Below are 27661 nucleotides of genomic sequence, written 5' to 3' on the forward strand. Positions count from 1 at the left end.
GTGAGACAATGTGAACCATCTTGGGATGTTTCCTGTGATCAAGATCTGGAGTGTCATGGTGGTGTTTGATGACAAGGAGGACGAGGGACTGCTCCCTCAGGTCCTTGAAATGCATGGCACAGCAATGCTCATGTCTTGGCATCATGGTTGGGCTCAAGACATAAGAGGCAACCCAAGTGCAGGTTCATCACAGACATCTGCCAGGGACAGGTGCTGCATGGTTTAAAACCTACCTTTCTGTTGGACATCCTATACACCAGGAGACTTAGTCTCTGACATTCTTTAACAAAAGGTAAAAAAAAAGTCAGACAAAAATTGATGGGGTAGCTAAGGATCCAGGTTGACTAGTTTGGAATGAAAACTGACGTCAGCACACTGGGGGGGGCACATATATAGGCACCATGCACGTCACTTCTGGTGCGGATGATACCACGAACAGCCAAACGATGCAACCTACTGATGCGCAGGTGCACTGCTCACCAAAAGTTTCCAGATGTAGTCTGACACCTGGGGAATATTCTATGGTAAAATAAGCCTTCGATCAGATTAAGGGGAGTATATGAGAAAGTCATGTGTGACTCTGGCACATTGGTCTGGGGTGAGCCCACCTTCAACTGCCAAACTACAAGAAAGGGGAAGACTGGGACTCCTGACTTCCGGTTGCTGCTACCACCAACATCAACTTCATGAATACCCGAAGTGCACTGGTGAGACCAACGGGGAGCACAGCAAACTGCACAAATGCTCCTGTCCCACCACAAATATCAGGTAGCGCTAACTGGCCTGCATGGCAGGCATAAGGGAAGAGGCATCTTGCAGATACAATGCAACCATCCAGTCTCCAGGATCAAGGGCAGACAAGACCTGAGCCAGTGTGAGCATTATACATTTTCCCTTCCAGAGGAAGGAGTTAAGAGGGTGCAGGTCTAAAAATTGGACAAAGGCCCCCATTCTTCTTTAGCACCAGAAAGTAGCGGGAATAACAACCACAACCTACTACTGGTGCAGGCACACTCTCACTTTCCACTTTTTACCAAAGGACCAGCACTTCCTGATGCAAAACGGACCAATGTTCCTCTGAAAGTTGTTCAGACAACGGTGGAAGCTGTAGCAGAGTAGTATGAAGGATAAGGAGTAACAATTTGGGCTTGTGTAATTATCACCTGGCTGCTGGCTGGGATGCGGTGCTGGTTAGGCTGCGCGAGCTGGGGCACAAGGCAGGTAAGGGAGCTGCAGAGGTGGAAGACATAATGACAGTGACCAGAGAAGCTGCTTAAGTGCAGGGCACAGCTGCTATGCCTCTGGTGGCGTGCTTGTCTCCCTTGCATCCCCCTCAGGGAGCGGCCCCAATGGATCAAATGGGACGGAACCCTTGCGGCTGCGCACTATAGGGCAGCATGAACTTCAGCAAGATGAGCGTCCCGGAAGTATGCAATAGATCCTAAAACTGGCGCACTACTTCATTGACACTGGACTTGACTCATAGGTGGCAATTGAGGCTCTGTAACCAGTTAGTTAACGCACTCAAAATACATAAGCTGTACCGGCAGTATTGCTTCCAACCCTTCATACTACAGTGAATTTATGTAAAATGTGCTTGTTTTGATGTCTGAAACAAATACGAAAATAAGGATTCAGGCAAAAAAAATGAAGGGTAAGGTGTACTCCTTTCTAGCAATTTGCTGGACCTACCTGTTGAATATTATGGTCTGGTAACCTGGCAGTAGTTGGATCCTGCCTCCAACCAGGTTGCTGTGCTCCACTAAAGGCATGCTAAAGATGTTTGGCAAATAGGACTGTGGGGGTGGGGCAGTGGGTTGAGTGGCTCGCTGGCCCCCACCATGGGGTCTATAGGCAATGCACCTATGAAACTGCTGAGCACCCTGCTGAGACTGAATTGGTTGCCGGTATGGGGTTTCTCTGCCAAAACTGTGAAAGAAATAGTGGGGCTGATGTGGAGGGCAGATAAGCCCAGGGAGCCTGCTGTGGCCTTGCTTGTTTTGAACTGCTCCAGAACAGAATTTGGCTTGTTCCTGAACAGATCAGTCCTGTCAAAAAAGGCCCATGAGGGATGATTGGACATTGCGTGAAAAACAGCAGCCACATGCAGTAGCGAATGGAGATGCAAGTCCCAATGGCTAGCCCAATGGAATCAGTGGTATTCATCCGAATTCTGAACTTGGCCGCATCACAATTGTCTTGTATAGCTTTGGTTAGGAAAGGCTCAGACCACCTGGGAGGACTTCAGCCACTGTATCTCAAAAAGCATGGGAATAGCAGCCCAGAAGACAACTAGAGATAATGGACCGGAGGACCCAACGGGTAGATGTCTGCACCACTAAACTCTTTGGCGAAGGATGCTAGATAAAAAATGAGGTTGTCTAGGAGCTGGGTGGTGGCATGTCACTATTTGGAGATTTACTGGAGGCCAGAGCAAGGTTTTGCCAGTCCCCTAAGAAAGCATCCATGAGTGCCTCGTTAAAAGGGAGCAGGGGCTCAGTGATGGTCTGCTCCAGCCAGCTGAGTTCAGTCAGGACATTGGTTTTGTCCTCTAAGGCAGGAAGCTGGAGGTCAAGAACTTCAGCCCCTTGCCGAATGACCACTGTGAAGGAAAGCACTGTTCAGCCGCAGAATCAGGTGGTGTTAGACCACAACCAGAAAAGGTGTCAAGGCCACTGGTCTCTTGGAGGTCATACCAATTCTCCTCAAGGTAGGGTTAAGTTATATAACCTGCTTTGAGGAAATATTTATTACATGGTGTGGTTGTGAGACCTCACCATGTAATGAGCTCACAACCCTGTCTTAGGATCAGTCATGATCGTATGTCAAACCTTAGCTCACCCTAGGTAGCTGTGGCTTTGAGCAGTCAGGCTTCATGAAAGAACAATTGTGAAACATTTAAACAATTGGACAAGAAAGAAACAACAAGAAATGTAACACCCATTTGTAAAACAGACTATATTTTTATAAATGTTTAGACACCAAAACGAAAAAGATCCTCAGGAGGATTCTAGAGAAAGAAATATTTAAAGAAACAGTAAATCAAAACTCTTCCCCTAACTGTGACCAAGAATTGGCAAATTCAACGAAGTGGACACTTAAAAACAATTGTTCTAAGTTGAGTGTGACCATTTCCAGTTACTTTGAGCAACCACCTCTGGCAGGTAGCAGGTCAAGGGGACTAACCAACTCCCAAAGAACAGTTATTTTCAAGAAACACAGTGTCCAGTCCAGTTCCAGTGTTAACAGCAACATGCCACTGACTTGTATGGAGTGGTTCTGATGCAAAGGATACAGGATGCTAAAGGATGCTCTGCAGTCGATGGGGGACTTTTTGGGGTTACTCCCCAGTCCTAGTGGGGCAACTTTGGCCATATAGGTCGATGTCCTCCAAAGACCTCTTTGGCCCAGCAAAATTCAAGTCGCCACTGGACTACTGTTCCCAGTCGCAAATAACCCAGCGCTTTTCTTCTGTTGATAAATCTCCTCCTGATCAACTAAATTTTGCTCTGATGACTCTCCTGGGTCCAGAAGACTTGGGTGCAACTTTTGAGCTTCAGGACTCAGTCGTCCAGGTTGCACTTCAGCAAGGAGCACTGATCCCGTGATCTGGGCTAACAACTCACCCAAGCATGCTACCTTAGCTTTTGGGGCCCTGTGCTGTGAACAGGAAGACAGCCAAGTGGCTCTCTGAGCTAACCTCTTCTGGCTGGGACTCTCAAGATGACTTTTCCTTGAGCCAAGCACCACAGGCAGGGCCCTTGCTTCGTTAGCCCAAGGAGCAACAGGTCCAGTCCAATCTTCAGTGCAGCCTCTCTTTGCAGGTTAAGGTAAGCAAAGCAGCCCTCCTCCAGTTAAGATATGATCTGAGTTCTGGGCACCATGGGTGCCTCTTATGTTAGGGGAGGCTGCAGTCACTAGCCAATGGGCTAATTAGATTACTCCTGCTTGATGACAACTTCCAATTAAGTGTTGTATCTAGCTATCCGGAGTGCTCTATTCGGCACACTCCCAAGTTGGCTGAATCTCTTTCTCCGTTTGTGGAGCTTGGAAGCCCATCCTAGAGGTGTGGCTGCCGCTGGTCTACAAGCCAATGGGAAAACTGGTTTGACCAGTGTTTCCCCCTCACTGTCCACATCACCCTCCTGTCTACCGCAATGAAAGAGCAGCCCCTCATGAATGCTTTATATATGCCCATCACAGGCGACTTTCCCCCTTGAAGCTCGCATTTGCACTTAGATAATGTCTCCTACCTGTCAGATCCTTTCTAGGCTTTCCTGGGAGTTTACACTTCTCTCTAAGAGACCAGAAGGTTGTCTTTAGGCCGGAACATTGTGTTCAACTACAAACAGGTAATGGAAACCTCTGGCAACAAAGTGGCAACTTACTAAAGTTGTACTTTGCCCACCGTGTTACATTAAATTTGATTTAACCATTAAATCGAATTTAATGCACTGATTCTTTGGATGCCATGAAATACCAACTTGAGCGGTCCCATTAAGAAGAGAGCAGGGCTGAGATGTCAACCTGTAACTTTGCATTCACCCATAGGGCTAACTAGCCTTCCAATAGTTAAAACCACAATGATGGTTATTACTGTTAGGACCTCAAAAGCTTGAAACTGCAGGTCCAACCTTTAGGGCTCAGTAGGCCAGCTTTAGGGGTGACTTACAAATATTAAAATTGAAGGCTTGGACTTTACCATAGCTTGGAATTGTAAAATTGAGTTTGTAGTGTACCCCTGCTGTGTCCGCAATGGCAAGCTGGGAATCATGCTTTTGCCTTGTTACACTCTTGGCAGCACGAGTACTGGAGTCCACACGAGACAGGTACCCCTGGTGCCATATACAAGGGAATTACAAATAAACCAAATTAGGTCAATTAAGGATAAGCCAAATACCCATGTACCTTTCTAAGGATCAGAGAACATACATATGGTCCTGATCATGTAGGGTATCTCAGAGTCACGCTGGTATCCAGTAGTCCAAATGGGCCCAAAAAATGGGGGTGAAACTGCAAAAAGCCTGTTTTTTTCACACCAGCGCAATAATCATGGTCAGAATCAGTACCAAACAAGTAATGTAGTGTATGGAATGTTCCTTGTAGCGGTGGGACGTCAAACATCACAGGTTGCTGTCAGACAGAAACCAAGCTCGGGCGAGGATGGAGCACAGAGTAGGAAAGCACAATGGGCACCTTGTCCCCCGGTGTTGATAGAGCCTGATTCAGCGTCCATGCCCAGTCAACAGTTGTGGATCATTTAGCCACAGTAGTGACAGGAGCCAGGGGAGGACCAGTGTTTTTTTTGGAGGGCCCAACTGGCGCTATGGGCGAACCAGCCAGCAGTATTCTGGATGGAGTGCCTCTCGGCTTCTTGGGGCGCAGAATTCCAAAACATCCTGTTGCTGCCACAGTGTGTTGTGTGTCACATACCATTTTAAATAAAAAGGGTAAGTGAAGCATTCAATTCACAGTCAGCTTCAAGTCAGAGCAAACAAAATTCATTAAGTTAGAGGTCAAGAATAAATAAAGAAGTGAAATTGGAATCAGAATACTACAGGTTAATTCAAATAATGTGACAAAAAAAATGTTCTGTGATTAATTGAATAAAAAAAAAAACATGCAGAGACGTTTTCTATTACATAACAATCACTTACTGTATACAGCTCTACATGCCCAGAGGTAGAATATCCTGGAGTTAAGAACTTTTTCACATCAGCCTTTCTCACTTTTTCATCTCCAGAGCCTAAATCTGTAGGAAATAAAGTAGCAGATGTAAGAAGGTGAACAAATATGCATTTAAAAAAAAGATGCAAACATATGTATTTATACCTAAAATTCCCATGTCATATCTTCCATTCTTTTTCGCATTCTGTATAACAGCATTCAGTGTGTCTGCAAAATACTGAAACAAAGCATTTTGCTGGTGTACTTCCATACCAAGAATTCGGTTAAGGAACCTTCCTATGTTGTTATAATCTGATGTAAAAAAACAAACAAAAAAAATTGTTAAGGGGTTAGGATAAGCAAAATTATTTTGTTGAGGAATAAACTGGGAATTAAGATAGAGTTCAATTCAGTTCTCGTTCCAAGGTGACATTTATCGAATTACAAATTTTACAACTGGAAACAATCTTAAAATATGCGGTGCCCTAATGCTTTTCCCGATGGAGCTTGGTCATTTCCCCCAAATAATCAAAAGGATTTGATTAAGCTAAAGTGGAGTTCCTCAATGGGACATCCTCCTCTAAGACACAGTGAACTAATGCACTTTTTTGCGAGAAACTAACTAGCTAATTAAAAACAATGAAAGAAGTACTTCAAAGTTAAAGTAAATACAGTGCCTTGAAAGACCCTAATGCTGCACATGGCGCTGTAGAGGGACCCAGTGATAAAATATAAAGCAAACTATGGACCATCGTTATACAATACGTAGCCAAGCAGATAGCTAGATGGAGTAAACGGAGGTTAGCAAAACGGTGCAGTCTGACGCAGAAGGTGATATTAATAGGTCTACAATTATTTCAACATAATGGATCCTGCGGACATTGCACTTATTTGAAACAATGTGGAACAAGACAAATTATTATAGAAATATAAATATTATAGCCCCAACAGTGATAAAACCCTCTTTACCTTTATCAAGCGTCAGAATTCCAGATCGGTCTTCGATGTTAATGAGTCCAACACCTATTAACCCTTGCCGGACATCTTAAGAGAGTAAAAACTAGGTTACTTTTAACAAAAACATGTGGTTAAGAATTTGGTACAGAGGAGGTACACTGCATCACCAAGCACTGACAAAATTGGTCAGAAATACTATTGGTTTAAACCTTCATAACTCAAAATAGAGCAGGTTATCAAGACAGATTAACACTCTTACAAGAACAAGTGACCATTATCAAAAGAAACACTGTCACTATTTTACAAAGGTAGCCCATTACAGCTCAAAGCGTAGCAGATTAGCAAAATGTTCATTTGTTTTAGTAGTCTGTGGAGGAGGCATAGAGGTAATCTCCTCAGATTAATTAGGAACCAACATACTGTAGAGGTTAAAATTCCTAAAATGTACTTAAGCGATCTATTTTGAGTGACCAAACCACTATTTACATGGCTTTTGTCTACAATACACCTAATTTTCTTTTCTAGGATTGGAACACCATGCTCTTTCTGGTGGGGACTGTATCTAATCTAAGATTCCACACCTTTTTAATATTCCTCAGATGTCAGACTGGATTTGGAAACTTTTCCAGCAGTTCATCTGCACGCTGGTAGGTGATGCTGTGCGGCTCTACGATGATGCTGTTCTGCTCAAGAAACTATGTGTGCAACCGCTGCTGGTCTTTGTTGGAACTGAACAAGTCTGCTTCTGGTGAGAAGGCTCTCACTGCAACAGTTTTTCCGGATCCTGCATGAATTCTTCAAAATCCAAGGCTGTGCATCCTCCAGGGTCACAAGGACTCTGTTTGCACCAGGAAGCACGAAAGAATCTCCCTTGGAGTAAAGGAGTCACTCCCCTGCAACTGCAGGCACCTCAAGGCAACATTAACTGGTTGGTGTTGTTTGCTGTCCCTGGACGTCCAAAGATCCTGCATCACAGGTGGTAAGTGTGGCTCCTGGGTCCTGCTACTCTTCTATCCAAGGTGGGAGAATGTGGGCCCTTGCTCCTGCCACTAGACTGGAACTCTTGTGCACTTTGACTGTTGCACTTGCCAAGGCTTGTTTACTCCTCCTCCAGGAGATCTTCAGGCTCCAAGAAGCCATGCCCCCAGCACTCTGTAAACCTAAGATCAGCTCCTGCCCTGCAACTCCTGCAATGAGGAATGTCTGTTCTGCTGGGCTGGTAAGGCCTCCTTGTGTCAATCAATCAGGGATCGGTAAAGCGTGGCTACTCACCCGTGAAGGTCTTAAGGCACTGTGGGAACTGGGGGGGGGGTCCTTCCTGAATTGAGACAGGGTGGGAGATTGCCTGAGGTGGATGGGGAGGGTGCTCCAGGTCTTGGCGGCGATGTGGGAGAAGGCTCTTCCTCCGGCTGTGATTTTCCAGATGCGGGGGACGTTGGCGAGGACCTGGTCACAGGAGCGGAGTTGTCTGGCGGGAGTGTAGAAGGAGAGTCTGTGGTTGATGTAGGCTGGTCCAGCGTCGTGTAGGGCCTTGTAGGTGTGGGTCAGAAGCATGAAGGTGATTTTCTTGTCGATAGGCAGCCAGTGTAGGTCTCTTAGAAGGGCGGAGGTATGGCTGTGTCGTGGGGCGTTCTTGATGAGATGGGCGGAGGCTTCTAGATGCGTTGTAGTCATTTCCAGGTCTTGGTGGTGGTTCCGGCGTAGAGTGCATTGTCGTAGTCGAGGCGGCTGCTGACAACCGCCTGGGTGACTTTCCTTCTGGCTTAGGTGGGGATCCACTTGTAGATTTTTCAAAGCATGTGCAATGTGTGAAAGCAACAGAATGAGACTACGCTCACCTTTCAGTCCATTGAGAGCGATGAGTCTAAGATGACACCAAGGTTGCGGGCATGGTCAGTGGGGTTAGGGGTGTTTCCGAGGGCAGTGGGCCACCAGGACTCGTTCCAGGCAGAGGTTGTGGAGCTGAGAATTAGGACTTCGGTTTTGTTTGAGTTCAATTTGAGGCAACTATCTTTCTTCCAGGCGGCGACTGCAATTTAGTGGAAATTGTTTTTGGCGGTGGTTAAGTTGTTGGTGAGGGAGACTATCAGTTGGGTGTCGTCAGACGATGTTGAGTGTGTGGCTTCTGACGATGGCGGCTAGTGGGGTCATGAGAGGTTGAAAAGGGTGGGAAACTCAGCGAGGATCCTTGAGGGATGCCGCAGCTGATCTTGGTGGCTACTTTAGTATCTGAAGGTGGGGTGGCTCTAGCCACACTAGCTGCCTGGCCACCTAACATGCAAAAATACAGGCAGCAGCTCTTGATAAATGGGAACAAGGTAGAAGCCCTGAGGGATACAGGTGCCATTATCACCATGGTGACAAACTGTTTTCCCCAGGACAGTATCTGGCTGGACAGACATATTCAGTTGCCAATGCTGACAATGAAACTAAAGTCCATCCCATGGCAATGGCGACTTTAGAATCGGGAGGGTTAACTGGCCTGAAGCCGGTAGTAGTCTCTTCTGCAATCCCAGTAGTGTGTGTGCTAGGGAATGATCTAGAGTCCTCAGCATGGGCTGAGGTAGAGCTCAAGACCCATGCAGCCATGCTGGGTATCCCTCAACTGTTGTGTAAGACAAGAGCGCAGAGCACACGGTGAAAAAGAAGTGTTGGAGCCTGGACCTTCCAAGAGAAAAGGTAAGAGGACTGGGGGACCAGGCTCTGTACAGCAAGAAACAGGACCCCTCTTCCCAGGAAGATGTCCTATCCCCTGAGGGAACTGAGTCCATGGAGCTGAAGCCTTACCAGGAAGAGCGGCCCTCAAGGGAACAGCTGTGTCTGGGACAAAATACTTCACCCACTCTTGAAGGCCTGAGACAGCAAGCAGCTGAGCAGGAAAAATGACATGTCAGTGGATCCCACAGGGTCTATTGGGAGGATGGACTCCTTTACACTGAGACAAGAGATCCCAAACATGGTGCCACTGGGAGGGTGGTAGTGCCTCAGGAGTTTAGAGTTCATCCTCACCTTAGCCCATGACATTCCCCTAGCTGGTCATTTGGAACAAACCAAGACATGGGGGAGATTAGTTAACCATTTCTATTGGCCCAACATGTCCCAGAAGTTAAGGGAGTTTTGCAGTGCCTGTGTCACCTGCCAAGCAGGCGGCAAGACAGGTGGCCATCCAAAGGCCCCCCTCACTCCACTTCCAGTGGTGAAGACATTGTGTTCCACTTGAACCTCCCACAGCCTCAGGGAACCAGTACATACTGGTAGCAGTGGCTCATGCTAGCAAGTAGCCTGAAGCAATTCCCCTGAGATCAGCTACTGTCCCTGCAGTAGCCAAGGCCCTAATTGGTATCTATACCAGAGTGAGATTCCTTAAGGAGGTGGTTTCTGACAGAGGTACCAACTTCATGTCAGCTTACCTTAAACACATGTGGAATGAGTGTGGGGTGACTTATAAGTTCACCACGCCTTATCATCAACAAACCAATGGTCTTGTGGAAAACTTTAACTAGACATTGAAGGGCATGATCATGGGGCTCCCTGAAAAACTCAAAAGTAGATGGGATGTCCTCTTGCCATGCCTGCTTTTCACCTACAGAGAGGTGCCTCAGAAGGGAGTAGGGCTTTCCCCCTTTGAGCTTCTGTTTGGCCATCCTGTAAGGGGACACTAGCACTTGTAAAAGAAGGCTGGGAGAGACCTCTCCATGAGCCTAAACGAGATGGGGTGGACTATGTGCTTGGCCTCTGCTCAAGAATGGCAGAGTACATGGAAAAGGCAAGCAAAAAACTTGAGGCCAGCCAACTCCAGAAATTGTGGTATGACCAAACAGCTGCAATGGTTGAATTCCAACCAGGGCTGAAAGTCTGGGTTCTGGAGCCCGTGGCTCACAGGGCACTCCAGGACAGATGGAGTGGCCCTTACCCAGTGCTAGAAAAGAAGAGTCCGGTAACTTATCTAGTGGACCTGAGCACTAGCAGACCACCCAAGAGGGTGATCCATGTTAACCGCCTTAAGCTCTACAATGACAGGGAAACATAACCATGTTGAAGGTTACTGATAAGGGTCAGGAAGCAGAAAGTGAACCTCTCCCTGACCTCCTCTCAACTGACCCCAAGGATGGATCAGTAGATGGAGTTGTCTATTCAGACACCCTCTCTGCCCAACAGCAAGCTGACTGCAGATAAGTCCTACAGCAGTTTGCTGAGCTCTTGTCTTTGACTCCCCGGACAGACACATCTGTGTACCCATGATGTGGACCCAGGAGACAGTTTACCTGTCAATAATAAAATATTCAGACAGTCTGACCAAGTCAAAGAAGGCATCAAAGTGGAAGTCCACAAGATGCTGGAGTTGGGAGTGATAGAGCACACTGACAGCCCCTGGGCTAGCCCAGTGGTCTTGGTCCCCAAACCTCACACCAAGGATGGAAAGAGAGGGATGAGGTTTTGTGTGGACTACAGACGGCTGAACTCTGTCACCAAGACAGATGCTCACCCTTTACCAAGAGCAGATGAACTAATAAATTAGGTGCAGCAAAGTTCACAAGTACCTTTTGATTTAACTGCAGGGTACTGGCAAGTTAAGATGGCACGTGGAGCAAAAGAGAAAACAGCATTCTCAACACCTGATGGACATCATCAGTTTACTGTTATGCCCTTTGGCTTAAAGAACGCCCCTGCCACTTTGGGGTGAGTGCCTTTGTGCACTCTGTGACCAAGAACAAAGTCTGTCCTGGGTGGAGGTGCTTCACACCTCCCCCTGCAGGAACTGTAACATCTGGTGGTGAGCCTCAAAGGCTCAAGCCTGGTGTTACAGCACCCCGGGGCACTCCAGCTAGTGGAGATGTCTGTTCCCCCAGACACAGCACCCTCTTTTGGCAGGAAGTCTGGAGGAGATAATGAGAAATACAAGGCGGAGTCACCCCCTCAGCCAGGTCCTCCCCTAAGGTGACCAGAGCTGATGTGACCCCCCCCCCTTAGAAAATCCACCATCTTGCTTTGGAGGATTTAGCCCTATAGGAATAGGGATGTGCCTCCTTTCCTAAAGTGAGAAGGCACAAGGAGGGTGTAGCCGCCCTCAGGGACAGTAGCCATTGGCTACTGCCCTCCAGCCCCAACACACCCCTAAATTTAGTATTTAGTAGTGACCCTGAACCCAGGAAATCAGACTGCTGACCTGAAAACCCAGCAGAGAAGAAGGAAGACAACTGCTTTGGCCCCAGCCCTACCGGCCTGTCTCCTGATTCAAAGAACCTGCACCAGCGACTCATCCTGCAGGCCCAGCGACCTCTGCCGACTCAGAGGACTGCCCTGAAGCTACAAAGGACCAAGAACTCCAGAGGACAGCGGAACTGTCCACCTCAAGCAAGCAGAAGAAAAGTTACTTACCTGTAACTACAGTTATTCAGTATTGGGATCTTTCATAAATTCACATGCTTGAATCATCCCCGTCGTCGAAGGGGGAGTCCCATGGTACATAAAATAGCAACAATTAACAAATAAAATGTTTTTGCCATAGGCTATAATTGAAATAGTAATCGCTCATATAGCCTATCCATGTCCTTTTGTGAAAAGGACCGAAACCTGCCTGCTGACCAATCAGGCACTAACACTCTCCAGAGAAACTCCTTCCCTCAGATTTTCCAGCACAAGAGTGAAAGATTATAACCTGAGAGGAAATGCGAGCGTCAAAGGAGAGGAGGGTGGGTCGCATGTGAATGTATGAAAGATACCAATACTGGATAACTGTAGTTACAGGTAAGTAACTTGTTTTCTTATCCAGTATTGGATCTTTCATAAATTCACATGCTTGAATCTGAATAGTCAGCAGTACTGTTGATAAACATACTCGCAGTGGATGGAGGGTGCGAGCATGAAAATCCTTTATACCCAACATAAAATAGTTAGCTCATAAACCTTGCATTATGAACTTCAGAGAAATATAGATACTTCTAAGTACATATGGAAAATGTCACTTACCCAGTGTACATCTGTTCGTGGCATGAATGAGACGCTGCAGATTCACATGCTTTGCACATCCCGCCATCTAGTGTTGGGCTCTGAGTGTTACAAGTTGTTTTTCTTCGAAGAAGTCTTTTCGAGTAACGAGATCGAGGGACTCCTCCCCTTTCGGCTCCACTGCGCATGGGCGTCGACTCCATCTTAGATTGTTTTCCCCGCAGAGGGTGAGGTAGGAGTTGTGTATTACAGTAATAGTGCCCATGCAATGGAGTAAACATGTATGTACATTATGTAGTTTAAGGTTATATATTTACAAATGTTCAAGATCAACTTCGAAACGGCTACAGGCTCCCGGGGAGGCGGGTGGGCGCATGTGAATCTGCAGCGTCGCATGCCACGAACAGATGTACACTGGGTAAGTGACATTTTCCGTTCGATGGCATGTGTAGCTGCAGATACACATGCTTTGCATAGACTAGTAAGCAGTTATCTCCCCAAAAGCAGTGGTTCAGCCTGTAGGAGTTGAAGTTGTTTGAAACAAAGTTCGTAGTACTGCCTGGCCTACTGTGGCTTGTTGTGCTGTTAGCACATCCACGCAATAGTGTTTGGTAAACGTATGAGGCGTAGACCATGTGGCTGCCTTATATATTTCAGTCATTGGAATGTTTCCTAGAAAGGTAATAGTAGCACCCTTCTTTCTAGTTGAGTGTGTCTTTGGTGTAATAGGCAGTTCTCTCTTTGCTTTAAGATAACAGGTTTGAATGCATTTAACTATCCATCTAGCAATGCCTTGTTTGGAAATTGGATTTCCTAAATGAGGTTTTTGGAAAGCAACAAATAATTGTTTTGCTTTCCGAATTTGTTTGGTTCTGTCAATGTAGTACATTAACGCTCTTTTGATGTCTAATGTATGTAGTGCTCTTTCAGCTACAGAATCTGGTTGTGGGAAGAACACTGGTAGTTCAACTGTTTGATTCAAGTGGAACGTGATATGACTTTTGGTAAGAATTTTGGATTTGTCCGTAGAACTACTTTATGCTTGTGTATTTGAATAAATGGTTCTTGTATGGTAAATGCTGGGATTTCACTTACTCTTCTTAGAGATGTGATGGCAATTAGAAATGCAACTTTCCATGTTAAATATTGCATTTCACATGAGTGCATGGGCTCAAAAGGTGACCCCATGAGTCGTGTTAAGACAATGTTGAGGTTCCATGAAGGAACTGGTGGTGATCTTGGTGGTATAATTCTTTTCAGGCCTTCCATAAAGGCTTTTATGACTGGTATCCTAAACAGTGAAGTTGAGTGGGTAATTTGCAGGTAAGCTGATATTGCTTTAAGATGTATCTTAATGGATGAAAAAGCTAGTTTTGACTTTTGCAAATGTAGCAAGTAGCTGACGAGGTCTTTAGCAGATGCGTGTAAAGGTTGAATTTAATTATTATGGCAATAATAAACAAACCTATTCCACTTATTTGCATAGCAATGTCTAGTGGTTAGTTTCCTAGCTTGTTTTATGACTTCCATACATTCTTGTGTAAGGTCTAAGTGTCCGAACTCTAAGACCACAGGAGCCAAATTGCTAGATTCAGCGATGCTGGATTGGGGTGTCTGATCTGTTGATTGTGTTGAGTTAACAGATCTGGTCTGTTTGGTAGTTTGATATGAAGTACTACTGAGAGATCTAGTAGTGTTGTGTACCAAGGTTGTCTTGCCCAAGTTGGTACTATGAGTATGAGTTTGAGTTTGTTTTGACTCAACTTGTTTACTAGATATGGAAGGATTGGGAGAGGGGGAAAAGCGTATGCAAATATCCCTGACCAACTCATCCATAATGCATTGCCCAGAGATTGATCTTGTGGGTACCTGGATGCGAAGTTTTGGCATTTTGCGTTTTATTTTGTTGCAAATAGGTCTATTTGTGATGTCCCCCAATTTTGGAAGTACGTATGTAGTACTTGGGGGTGAATCTCCCATTCGTGGATCTGTTGGTGATCCCGAGAGAGATTGTCTGCTAACTGATTCTGAATCCCTGGAATGAACTGTGCTATTAGGCGAATGTGGTTGTGTATCGCCCAATGCCATATTTTCTGTGCCAGGAGACACAACTGTGTTGAGTGTGTCCCTCCCTGTTTGTTTAGGTAATACATCGTTGTCATGTTGTCTGTTTTGACAAGAATGTGTTTGTGGCTTATTATTGGTTGAAAATCTTTTAACGCTAGAAATACTGCCAATAGTTCTAGGTGATTTATGTGAAACTGTTTTTTCCGAGTGTTCCATTGTCCCTGAATGCTGTGTTGATTGAGGTGTGCTCCCCACCCTATCATGGAGGCATCTGTAGTTATTACGAATTGAGGCACTGGGTCTTGAAAAGGCCGTCCTTGGTTTAAATTTATATCGTTCCACCATTGAAGGGAGGTGTATGTTTGGCGGTCTATCAACACTAGATCTAGAAGTTGACCCTGTGCCTGTGACCATTGTGATGCTAGGCACTGTTTTAAGGGCCGCATGTGCAATCTTGCGTTTGGGACAATGGCTATACATGAGGACATCATGCCTAGGAGTTTCATTACTATTTTGACTTGTATCGTATGGTTTGGATACATGACCTGTATTACATTGTGAAATGGTTGTACGCTTTTTGGACTTGGATTGGCAATCGCTCTTGCTATGTTGATGGTTGCCCCTAAGTATTGCTGTGTCTGGCACGGCTGAAGGTGTGACTTTGTGTAGTTGATTGAGAAACCTAGTTTGTGTAGGGTTTCTATGACGTACTTTGTGTGTTGTGAACACCGTTCTAGTGTGTTGGTTTTGATTAACCAATCGTCTAGGTATGGGAACACATGTATTTGCTGCCTTCTGATATGCGCAGCTACTACTGCCAGGCACTTTGTAAAAACTCTTGGCGCAGTAGTTATTCCGAATGGCAACACTTTGAATTGGTAGTGTACCCCTTGGAATACAAATCTTAGGTACTTTCTGTGTGAAGGATGTATTGGTATATGGAAATATGCATCCTTTAGGTCCAGTGTTGTCATGTAGTCTTGTTGTTTGAGCAGTGGGATTACGTCTTGTAATGTCACCATGTGAAAGTGGTCTGATTTGATGTAGGTATTTAATGTTCTTAAATCTAATATAGGTCTTAGTGTTTTGTCCTTTTTGGGTATGAGAAAGTACAGAGAGTAAACTCCTGTTCCTTTCTGTTGAATTGGTACTAATTCTATTGCTCCTTTTTGTAGCAATGCCTGGACCTCTAGTCCTAGAAGATCCATGTGTTGTTTCGACATATTGTGTGTTTTCGGTGGAATGTTTGGAGGGAATTTGAGAAATTCTATGCAATAACCATGCTGGATAATTGCTAGTACCCAAGTGTCTGTTGTTATCTCCTCCCAATGTTTGTAAAAATTGTTTAGTCCCCCCCCCCCCCCCCCTCCACAGGTGTTATGTGTTGGGGATTTGTGACTTGGAAGTCACTGCTTGTTTTGAGGAGTTTTGGGGCTTTGGAACTTCCCTCTATTCTTTTGGAATTGTCCCCCTCTATATTGCCCCCGAAAACTTCCCCGCTGATATTGGCTTTGATAAGTGGGCCTTGCTTGTGAGGTTTTGGGTTCTGTAGGTTGACTTCGAAACCCCCCTCTAAATTGTGTTTTGCGAAATGTGCCTCTGCTCTGTGGGGAGTAGAGTGAGCCCATGGCTTTTGCCGTATCAGTGTCTTTTTTAAGTTTCTCGATAGCTTCCTCCGGCCCAAACAACTGCTGTCCATTAAAAGGCATATTCAGCATGGCTTGTTGTATTTCCGGCTTGAATCCTGACGTGCGCAACCATGCGTCTCCTTATTGTTACTGCAGTATTTATTGTCCTTGCAGCTGTATCTCTCCTGCATCCATTGCTGACCGTATCTGATTATTTGAGATACTTTGTCCTTCCTCCACCACTTGTTGTGCCCTTTTTTGGAACTCTTTGGGTAAGTGTTCTATGAAATGCTGCATTTCGTCCCAATGAGCCCTATCATATCTTGCCAGAAGTGCTTGTGAGTTGGCAATGCGCCATTGGTTTGCTGCTTGTGCTGCAACCCTTTTCCCTGCAGCATCGAATTTGCGACTCTCCTTGTCTGGAGGTGGAGCGTCTCCCGAGGTGTGAGAGTTTGCTCTCTTGCGAGCTGCCCCTACAACCACAGAGTCTGGTGTTAATTGCTGCGTAATATACACAGGGTCTGTTGGCGGTGGTTTGTACTTTTTCTCCACCCTTGGAGTTATGGCCCTGACTTTCACAGGCTCCTGAAATACCTGTTTGGAGTGTTTTAGCATTCCAGGTAGCATAGGTAAGCTCTGGTATTGGCTATGAGTGGAGGATAGTGTATTAAACAAAAAGTCATCCTCAATTGGTTCTGCATGCAAGGTGACGTTATGAAAAGCTGCTGCCCTTGAGACCACCTGCGTGTAGGATGTACTGTCCTCAGGTGGCGACGGTCTCGCTGGGTAACAGTCTGGGCTGTTCTCTGATACCGGAGCATCATAAAGGTCCCATGCGTAGGGATCATCTTGACTCATTGCAGTATGAGTCGGGGACTGCATCAGTGGTGGAGTGGCTACCGGTGATGTGTGCATTGATGGTGGTGGAGATGGTGGCAGAGTTGTTTGTCTTGCCACCTTTGCCTGTGGCTGCTTGTCCTTTTCTTGAAAGGCAAGTCTTCTTTTCATTTTAATTGGGGGAAGAGTGCTTATCTTCCCTGTGTCCTTTTGAATGTGGAGCCTCCTTTGAGTGTAGTCTGGCTCCATTGATTCTAGCTGTTGTCCGAACTTATGTCCTTGCATTTGGGAGGACAATCCCTGTTCCTCTGTGTAGGAACCTGATTTTGGTTCCGAGGCTGGATGTTTCGGAATCGAAACCTTTTCGGTCGCCGTTTTGGGCTCCGACGAAACTTTCTATATTTTCGGCGTCGTGGTGTCTCGGTGCCAACCCATTTCGGTGCCACTGTCTCGGTGCCGAACTTGCTTGGAGCCGCTGTCTAGGGCCCGAGATTGCTGTGTGCCGGTATCTCGACCGGAGTCGGATGACTTCGACACAAGTGTGCCCTTTTTCGGTGCCGATGATCGGTCACCTATTTTTCGGGTTAAGCCATGGCCTGTTGGCGGTGGCGTCCCCTGGGCTTTTGTGGTCTTCTCGTGAGTTTTATGTTTCAACGTCTTACTCACGGTTTTAGGCGTTTCTTCGTGATCGAGCTCGTCCGAGTCCGACTCCTGGATGGAGAAGGTTTCTTCTTCCTCCTCCAAATGCCTTTGTCCTGTCAGCGCCGACACCATCTGCAGTCTTCTCGCTCTTCGGTCTCTTAATGTCTTCCTCGACCGCAACGCTTGACAGGCTTCACAAGTATCTTCCCTGTGCTCTGGAGACAAACAGAAGTTACAGACCAGGTGCTGATCTGTATACGGATACTTGTTGTGACATTTTGGGCAGAAGCGGAATGGGGTTCATTCCATCAGCCTTGAAGAGACACGTGGCCGGGCTGACCAGGCCCCGACGGGGGATTGAAAAAACCCCAAAGGGCCACCGGAGCTCTTCCAAAGTCGGTGTCGATCTGTTGTAACTAACCTGATACCGAACGCAAACAATACCGACGATTGTTCCGAGATTCTAACTAACTTTCCGACCCGAAACACGGAGCGAAAAGGAACATGTCCGAACCCGATGGCGGAAAAAAAACTATCTAAGATGGAGTCGACGTCCATGCGCAATGGAGCCGAAAGGGGAGGAGTCCCTCGATCTCGTGACTCGAAAAGACTTCTTCTAAGAAAAACAACTTGTAACACTACGAGCCCAACACTAGATGGCAGGATGTGCAAAGCATGTGTATCTGCAGCTACACATGCCATCGAACACACATACTGAACATTTATGTTATAAATACACACACACACATATATATATATATATAACTAAATACATACTTATATACAAGCATGTCAAAGTATATATGATGGAAATCACGGCTATTTCCATATCAAACCATTTCTATATAACCAAGGAAAGGTCTCACCTTAATGAAAGATGACTTAGAACAGCTTGTCCTACTAGAGAGTTGGTTATCTGCGATGACTCCAAACAATAGTGCTGCGTAAAGGAGTGCGTAGTTTTCCATGTTGCAGCTAGACTTATCTTATCCAGGGCAATACCCTGAAACAAAGCAGCCGATGTGGAGACTGCTCTCGTGGAGTGGGCTCTCAGGCGCCTAGTCAGCGGTTTTCCTGCCTTGGTGTGACAGAATTGGATTGTCAAGGAAATCCACCGGGCTATAGTGGCCTTGGTGACTCCTGCTCCCAGTCGTCCAAGAGAATGAGATACCAAGAGTTGATCTGATTTCCTGATTTGTTTGGTACTCTGAAGATAAAATTTGAGGCATTGTTTGATGTCCAAAGAATGTAGAGTTTTTTTCTGCGATTGTAGTTGGGTTTGGAAAAAAGGTTCGTAGTATCACGGGCTCATTGAGATGGAATGAAGATGGCACCTTGGGAATGTATCTGGGGTTGGTTCTGAGCATAACAAAGTCATCAGAAAAAAACAAAAAAGGTTCTTTAGTAGTGAACACCTGTATATCACTGACTCTCCTGGTAGAAGTGAGAGCAAGCAGGGTTGCCACTTTCCATGTGATGTACTTGAGTTCCGCCCTGTGAATGGGTTCGAAAGGAGCTTTCATGAGGTGAGACAGGACTATATTAAGGTGCCACTCTGGCGGAGGTAGCCGCACCAGAGGGAAAGTGCGGAAGAGTCCTTTCATAAACTGCTTAATGATTCTGGATGAGCTGATTGAGGGCATCTCAGCCGATCGCCTATAGGAGGCGATAGCTGCTAGGTCAATCTTGACTGATGCATGGCAAAGACCAGCCTTGGAGAGTGAGAGAAGGTATGAAAGAATTTGTTCAGGCTTAATTTGTAACAGGTGGAAGTTGTTCTGAGAGCACCAAACACGAAATCTCTTCCACTTGAATTTGTATGTCTTATTTGTGCTTTCCGCTCGTGCCCTAGATAATATTAGTCTACATTCCTGATTGATGTTCATATTGTGAAACTATCTGTACTCGGGAGCCAAGCATGCAATTGCAGAGAAGCTGGATCAGGATGAAGGATGAGACCCTGATTCTTCGTGAGAAGGTTGTGGTTGCAAGGAAGGTGGACTGGATTGGCCACGGACCGGATAGGAGCTCCGTGTACCAGTACTGTCTGGGCCATCTGGGAGCTATGAGAATGATCTTGCAGCATTCGGACTTCATTTTCCTGAGGAGCCTGGGAACCAGAGGGATGGGGGGGCAAAAGCGTAGCCAAAGATCCCGGACCATCTCATCAAAAGAGCATGAGATGGATCGCCTTCAGTTCTAGCAGGTTTATGTGCATTCCTTTCTGGAGATTGGACCATCTTCCCTGAATGCGCATGACTTGCGAATGGCCTCCCCAGCCTTCCAAGGAAGCGTCTGTGGTGATGACAAAGTCTGTTACTGGTGCTAGAAACGTAAGACCTTGGGAGAGGTGGTTGGTCTGAGACCACCACTTCCACGGCTGCCGAATTTTCGGTGTGATAGTTATTAAGTCGAAGGACCCTTGCGACTGGGTCCATTGGAGTTGTAGTTCTTCTTGCAACGGTCTCATTCTCAGCCTTGCTAGTCAAAGTAGGACGATGGCCGAGGAAATCATGCCCAAAAGTGACTGGAACAGTCGTACTGAAACAAACTCTTTTGTGGAGATTCTGACAACTAAGTGGGTTAGCTTCTGCTGCCTTGCTGAAGTGAGATATGCTTTGTTCTGGATAGTGTCTAGTTCTGCACCCAGGAAGACTCTTCTGCATGAGGGAAGTGTGACGACTTCTGTAGATTCACTGTTAGCCCCAAATTGTGGAATAATTTTAAGCAAGCGTTTGTCGCTTTGGAGGCTAGTAGCGTAGACAGAGCTTTTATGAGCCAGTCGTCCAGGTATGTAAATACCTGGAAACCCTTGCTGCGGAGGAAACCTGCGACTGGGGCAAGGCATTTCGTCAAGATTCTTGGAGCTGATCTCAGCCCGAATGGTAGGACTTTGAACTGATAATGGGCACCGGTGACAGTAAAGCAGAGATATTTGCGATGTTTCTGATGTATTAGTATGTGGAAATAGGCATCCTGGAGATCCAAAGTTGTCATAAAATCTCCAGGATTGAGGAGGTGCAGGATATCTGACAGTGTGATCATCTGAAAAGATTGCTTCTGAAGGAACTTGTTGAGTTTCCTGAGATCTAGTATCGGACGCCATTCCCCTGACTTTTTCTTTATTAGGAAGAAACGGGAGTAGAATCCGAGTCCTCGTTGCTGAACTGGAACTGTTTCTTTAGCTCCCTTGGCAAGCATAATGAATACCTCCTGTTGAAGCAGACGCAGATGGAGGTCTGCCTGTTCTTGGTGGATGATGCGGTGGTTGTTGTATGAATTCCAGGGTATGACCTCTTCCCACTATATCCAGCACCCATTTGTCTGATGTTATTTTCTTCCACTCCTGGATGTAGTTGGAAATGTTTGCTCCTATTTGTTGATGGTGTGAACATTGGGGAAGCATAGCCGGTGCCTGGAGAAGATCATTGCTTTCTGGGTTGATCTCTGCTTTGTGAACCCTGTCTTCTCTTTCCTCCCTGTCTGGCGTAGGAAGCCGTAGACGGTTGCCTGTACTGTTGGTAGGAAGGCCTATATTGGGGTTGCTGGTACTGCCTGTGAAAGGAACCTCGAAATGAGGTAAAACCTCTTCCTCTAGCACCCCGAAAGGGCTGTTTCCGGTACTGCAGGGTACCTAGGGACTTGGCAGTGTCTGTGTTGGTCTTGATGGCTTGGAGCGCGTCATCTACGTGCTTGCCAAAGAGATTCGCCATCGTAGGGCATGTCGAGGATTCTGGACTGCACTTCCGGCCTGAAAGATGTGGCTTTGAGCCAACTTTGGCGGCGTAAGACAGCAGCACCAGCTAGCTGACGAAAGCCAGTGGAGGCTATATCAAGAGCGCAGTCGATTATGTCTTCCGAAGTACGCTCACCTTCTTGGAGGATCTTCCGTGCCTCTGCTTGCTTGCTTTCAGGGATGAGGTCCAAGAAAGGTTGCATATCAGACCACATTTTCCGGTCATAACGACCCATGATTGCCAATCAATTTGCTGCTCTGACAGTGATTGCTGACATGGAGGAGAATCTTTTGCCCACATTATCCAATCGCATTCCTTCTCTGTCTGGAGGAGTAGAGATAGGTGTTGATGGGTTCTTAGAACGCCTTTGAGCAGCTTGTGAAATAACCGAGTCAGGCTTTGGGTGGCCAGTAAGACATGCCGGAGAATCTTGGGTTGCCTTGTATTTCTTGTCTAGTTTTTGCGGGACAGGTGGGACTGTTGCCGGGTTGTGCATAATCTTTGTACCCTCGCTCCATATAAAATCAATAATCGGAATGGACCGTACAGACTTTCTTGACTGCTCCTTAAAATCATGCAGGAAACATTCCGACTGGGAGACAGATGTTGGAAGGTGGAAGCATGCAGCAGCTCTGTCCATAAGATTGTGGAAACCACCTATATCCTCAGGTGGAGAATCAGAAGGGCGAGGAGGTGGTGGAGAAGGAGTGGGGGCCAAGTAGTCATCCCATTCCTCAGTAGGAAGTTGCGGGGTAGAAATCTCTCCTTCCCCTGAAGTGGAACCTTCATCTCTAGGGGGTGCAGCTAACACAGAGTGGGGTGTCATTCATGGAGTACCTGGAGGGACATTGATTGGTGTAGCAGGAGAAACTGGCCGTGGTGGTTGATCTTCTGCTGCCACTGGGAACCTTCTATAATCCTGTAGCATAGATTGTAAATCCTGGATTAAGGAGGAAGGCATCTGTTTAGAGTCTCTTGGCTGAGGCTCTCTTGGTTGGTTATAGTGTTCTTGATGTGAGTAGTATGGTTGGTATCGGTCATACTCATCGTCGTCATCTTCTTCTTCTTCTTCTTCTTGATATTTAACGTGGAGCTGTGATGGACTGTGTGCATCTCCGAATGGACCCTCATCAGATTCCTCCCAGTCGATTAGATGACTGGGTACTAAAGTTGACACTTGGCTTGGAGACGTGTTGACGGGATAAATGTCTGATCTGGGCAGAGATGTGATCCTGACCATGGCTCTGAGATCCGGAGACCTTGAAGAGGTAGGAGTAACCTCTATCTGTCTGACAGGCACCAGTGAAGTAGTGAATGGTGTCAGAGTTGAAGATGCCGTGGACGGTACTGTGGCCAGTGATGATTTTTCCATTGACGACAGTCTCGTCGACGGTGGTCCCGTCGACGGTGATATTATAGTCGACGGGGCTGTCATCGACGGTGTTATAAGTGACGATGTTGTCGCCGATGTTAACGACGCACTCCGTTCTGGAGTCCTCGTAGACGGAGGTTTGATTGAGGGGATAGGAGCCCTTACCGTTGACGTCAAAGTAGTTGTCGCTGACGATGGTCTCGTCGACGATGTAGTGGAGACGGTAGCTGTAAATACCCCGTCGTCGATTTGATTTTAATAGTTACCTTTCTAGAGGTAGAAGGCTCTGAGGAAGGAGAAAGACGGTAGGACTCCTCCTTTTGAAGAGGAGAGGATGGCTCAGAGGAAATTGAAGTCTGTAAGCCCTTTCCATGATGTAATTTCTGCCTCTTTCTAGATTTTTCTGTCTGGCCCAGGTCCTCAGATTTGGACATTTTGTGTGGCCTCTCTGACCCACTCTCGTCACCTGAAGTACAGGATTTCGCCTGTAACCATATCAGGAGTCTACCCTCACGGTCTCTGTGGGTTTTTGTGGAGAAAGTACGACATATCTTGCAGTCTTTCACCTGATGTTGTGGGTAGAGACAATACAAGCAGTCTTTATGTGGATCGTCCACATGGAGCCTTTTCTTTCCACAGGTCTTGCAAGGGCGGAAAGGGCCTTTTCTAGAAGAATCCGACATTTTTTAAATTCTTTGAGAGGAAAAAAAGCTTCTGAAGAAGTAGAAAACTGAGCAGAGATCAGGGAGACTCCCTTCACACGATGTGCGGTAGGAAATCTGATGAGGGAAGGGGCTTCTCTGGAGAGTGTTCTAGAGGGTGCTGATGCCTGATTGGTCAGCAGGCAGGTTTCGGTCCTTTTCACAAAAGGACATGGATAGGCTATATGAGCGATTACTATTTCCATTATAGCCTATGGCAAAAAAAAATTTTGTTAATTATAGCTATTTTATGTACCGTGGGACTCCCATTTCGACGACGGGGATGATTCAAGCATGTGAATTTATGAAAGATCCAATACTGGATTAACCAACTTTAAAGGGACGCTCACCTCACTCCGGAAGCGTGAGTCTCCACTACTCTGCACCCGACGCCCCTGGCTCGTGTCCAGAGAAATCAATGACCCAGAGAGGATCCCCAGGCGACGTGTCCACCCTGGGCTGACCTCTCTGCACCCCCACGACGATGCCTGCAGAGGGAGTCCTGAAGAACCCCCTGACTGCGGCTGGCCGGTAAAAAGAAACCAGACGCCTGGAAGAAGCACTGCACCCCGCAGCCCCTGGGCCCGTGGAGAACCAACCACCGGTGCAGAAGTGACCAGCAGGCGTCTTTCACACTTGCCCAGTCGGTGGCTGGCCTAGGAAGCCCCCCTGTGCCCTGCCTGCAACGTCTGAGAGACTCCGGGGTCCCTCCATTGATTTTTGATTTCTATCACAAACCCAACTCCTCGTTTGTCCACTGCACCAAGCTGCCCCGGTGCCGCTGAGGGTGTACTTTGTGTGCCTACTTGGGACCCCCCTGTGCTCTATGAAACCCTCCTGGTCAGCCCCCCATGGACGCAGGTACTTACCTGCCAGCAGGCTGGATCGGGAGAACCCCCTGTCTCCATAGGTGTCTATGTTATTTTGGGCCCTCTTTGACCTCTGCACCCGACCGGCCCCTTGTTGCTGGTGCTGGGTGTTTGGGTTGACTTGAACCCCCAACAGTGGGCTGCCTATGCGCAGGAGAACTTAAAATAGCTTATTGCCATTTTATGCCAAACTGTGTACATTACTGTTTTGGTTCAAAGTCCTATCTATACCCATGCAAAGTACCTTACAATTACCTTAACTGCAATTTGAATATTGTGGTTCTAAAATAAATGAAGAAACAAACATTTTTCTATATAAATACCTATTGGCCTGGAGTTAAGTCATTGAGTGTGTGTTCATTTATTGCCTGTGTGTGTACAACAAATGCTTAACACTACCCTCTGATAAGCCTAACTGCTCGACCACACTATCACAAATTGAGCATTAGTATTATCTATTATTGCCTCTGTCAAGGCTCTTGGGGAACCCCTAGACTCTGTGCACACTATCTCTCATTTTGAGATAGTATATACAGAGCAGGCTTCCTACACTATGGGACAACTGGGTGGATAAATGACTTACTCCTGGTTTCTTGGGTAACTCAGTGTACTTACCTTGGTGCTCCTAATTGCCTCAAGCCAATAGCTAACCACCATACTTACCTTGTCTGAAGCCCCACTTTCACATTCCACTTTTTTAGTATATGTATTGGCCCTCCCCTAGGGCCCGGTATATTTCTATGCTATTTCCAATGGTTATTTTGTGTGTATATTGTATGTAATATCTCCAAAAGGAGATATGCCAATGTTCAGTTTAGTAGAAGTGCTGTATTAAAGTATCCTTTATGTTTGCAGCACTTGTGTGGTTCTTTCTTTTGACTAAGTTACTGTTTGACTACTGTGGTATCGCAAGTGCTTTACATTCCTCCTAGATAAATGTTAGCTGCTTGCCACAGCTACCCCTAAATAACTTCTGCCATCTGGACACCTATTCACTGTCACTAAGGGTTGCTTGTACTCAGTATAGGGTGCCACACCATAAACTGAGTCAGCCTCCAACACTGGTGGTGCAGCAGTGGTATAAGACACATGCACTGCCTTACCACTTGGTCAGCAGTGGGTATTCACAAGAAAGATCACTACTAACTGATGGTTACATACTGCACTAGTAACTACAGGAAATCAAACGTTTTGCCTCAGTAGTCCGAGGTCTAGCATAAGCCTTTCTCCAAGCCTTTTAAAAGTTTAGAGACAGAGTAGATAGGTGCATCACATACACTACTCTTACACCATGCCTATATTTGAGGGAGCTGCCCAGACTCAGAAATCTAGGTAAGATGGCCTTAGATTCAAGGAACTCAGGGCCCTCTGCAGGGGTGTGGGATTTATTAAAATATCTACTTGTCCAGGGGACAGGTTGCTTCTCAAATCTACTTGTCCTGTAAAAAGATCTACTTGTCCCTTTGGTGCCATGTAGTGTGGCGACAAATTATGGCCGCAATTAATAGCCTCTCTGATTATGCCAGGGCTACTACCATAGTAGGGCTTGAATACTTGCAGTTTCAATCCCTACTGTAGCAATTTCCTTATTTTGCCACCTTTCTGCAGATCTGTATACTGGGGCTGGAGGAAGCTGTAAGCAATAGTTCCAGGGCTGGAATACCTTTGAGTCTGCAAACCTACTAACCTGCATGTTTTAAAGATTTTTACCAGCTTCTCTCTAATATTTTCCCATAATAAGAAAGGTTGGACATTTACTCCTGACAATGGCAGAATTAGAACTTCTTCCAGGGTTGGAAAGAAAGTGGCTGGAGGGAAAATGAACTTGCAAATGCTCAATAGATTTTCACATGAGCAAATCTACACATCGTATTTACCCATGCTAAAATACAGTTCACAAATATTTTACAGGGGTACGACATATACCATGGGTGCACGTTTGTGACTTTCTTTAAGAATTTGGGGCCACATGTAGGTAGGTTCAGATTTGTGACCTGCAAATTGCGAGTCGCAAATCCGAATGTAGGATGGCGTCCTTGACACCATCTGTGATTCGCAAGGGCCTCGCAAATGCCCACCTCATGAATAATCATGAGGTGGGTCGCAATTTGCGACCCCTTGGCGAATGGTGGCCTGCTGGAGACAGCAGACCACCATGTCTGTGACTGCTTTTCAATAAAGCAGTTTTTTTTTTTTTTTGTAATGCAGCCCGTTTTCCTTAAAGGAAAACGAGATGCATAACAAAAACGAAAAATGAAACGTTTTAGTTTCATTTTTTCAGAGCAGGCAGTGGTCCGCAGGACCACTGCCTGCTCTGAGAAAATGTTTGCAGTGACATTCACAATGGGGAAGGGGTCCCATGGGGATCCCTTCCCTTTTGCGAAAGTGTTAGCACCCATTTCAAATGGGTGCAAACTGCGATTGGTTTGCGCCCGCGGTCAGAAAACAATCCTACATTGCACTGCGATTCGCAATTAGGAAGGGAACACCCCTTACTAATTGCGAGTCGCAAACCCGTTTTGTGATTCGGTAACCAGGTTACTGAATCGCAAAACTGGGCTTGTGCATCGCAATGTGCTTTTTGCACGTCGCAAACAGCGAAAGTCGCTGTTTGCGACATGCAAAAAGCTACCTACATGTGGGTCTTGGTCCCTAATTGGGCCTGGTGTTAACAAAAACATTTTGTTTTTATTAAACTTCTATTTCTCTCTCTTTTGGCTGGCTTTACTGTGAGTGATCGCATTCTGCTCTTCCACAAGGAGCATATTGCCACACAAAGTAGTTTTGTTCAGTGTCGGAAACTACAGTGGCAATCAGTGACGTAACGAAACTGGAGGGTGCCCCTTTGCAAAGAACATGGAGGAGCCCCCTCTCCAGACTCACTCAGGGCAGGTGCTGTGCTGAAGGGGCCCCCTGGAGGGCGGCTGCGGGGCCTTTGTTATGCCGCTGGTGGCAACGTGTGCTTTTAGAGTTCAAAAACCTTTTGGGGGGGTTTTGCCAGTGTTTGTTACAATGTTGAGGGCCTGGTAGCTCCCACAACAATAAAGTATTGCAAAAGCCATGTCAAAACAAGACACGCATTGATGAAACTAAAAGACTTATAAAAATATGTCAGATCAGTTGGCTTTGTCAGTGTTTGTTTATTTTCATGCTTCCCACAATCATGTTGAAAATGGTTACACTGATTTTCCATTAGAAATATTTTTGGGAAATACTAGCATGCATCAACACATTT

The 27661-nt window shown here is 46.2% G+C and overlaps 1 protein-coding gene across 4 annotated transcripts in view; it reads right to left on the reverse strand.

Moving 5' to 3' along the window:
• SBNO1 (strawberry notch homolog 1) overlaps window positions 1-27661 on the reverse strand; it is a 1077952-nt gene that overhangs the window by 199397 nt on the left and 850894 nt on the right. For all 4 annotated transcript variants that reach the window (XM_069214997.1, XM_069214996.1, XM_069214993.1 and 1 more), the window contains 3 exons: window positions 6637-6711; window positions 5833-5979; window positions 5658-5752 (listed from right to left, as the gene is read on the reverse strand). In XM_069214997.1, the coding sequence (XP_069071098.1) occupies window positions 5658-5752; window positions 5833-5979; window positions 6637-6711 (317 nt within the window). The remainder of the gene's footprint in view (window positions 1-5657; window positions 5753-5832; window positions 5980-6636; window positions 6712-27661) is intronic.

Source organism: Pleurodeles waltl, chromosome 11 (assembly GCF_031143425.1).
Source record: "Pleurodeles waltl isolate 20211129_DDA chromosome 11, aPleWal1.hap1.20221129, whole genome shotgun sequence".
Classification (NCBI taxonomy): Eukaryota; Metazoa; Chordata; class Amphibia; order Caudata; family Salamandridae; genus Pleurodeles; species Pleurodeles waltl.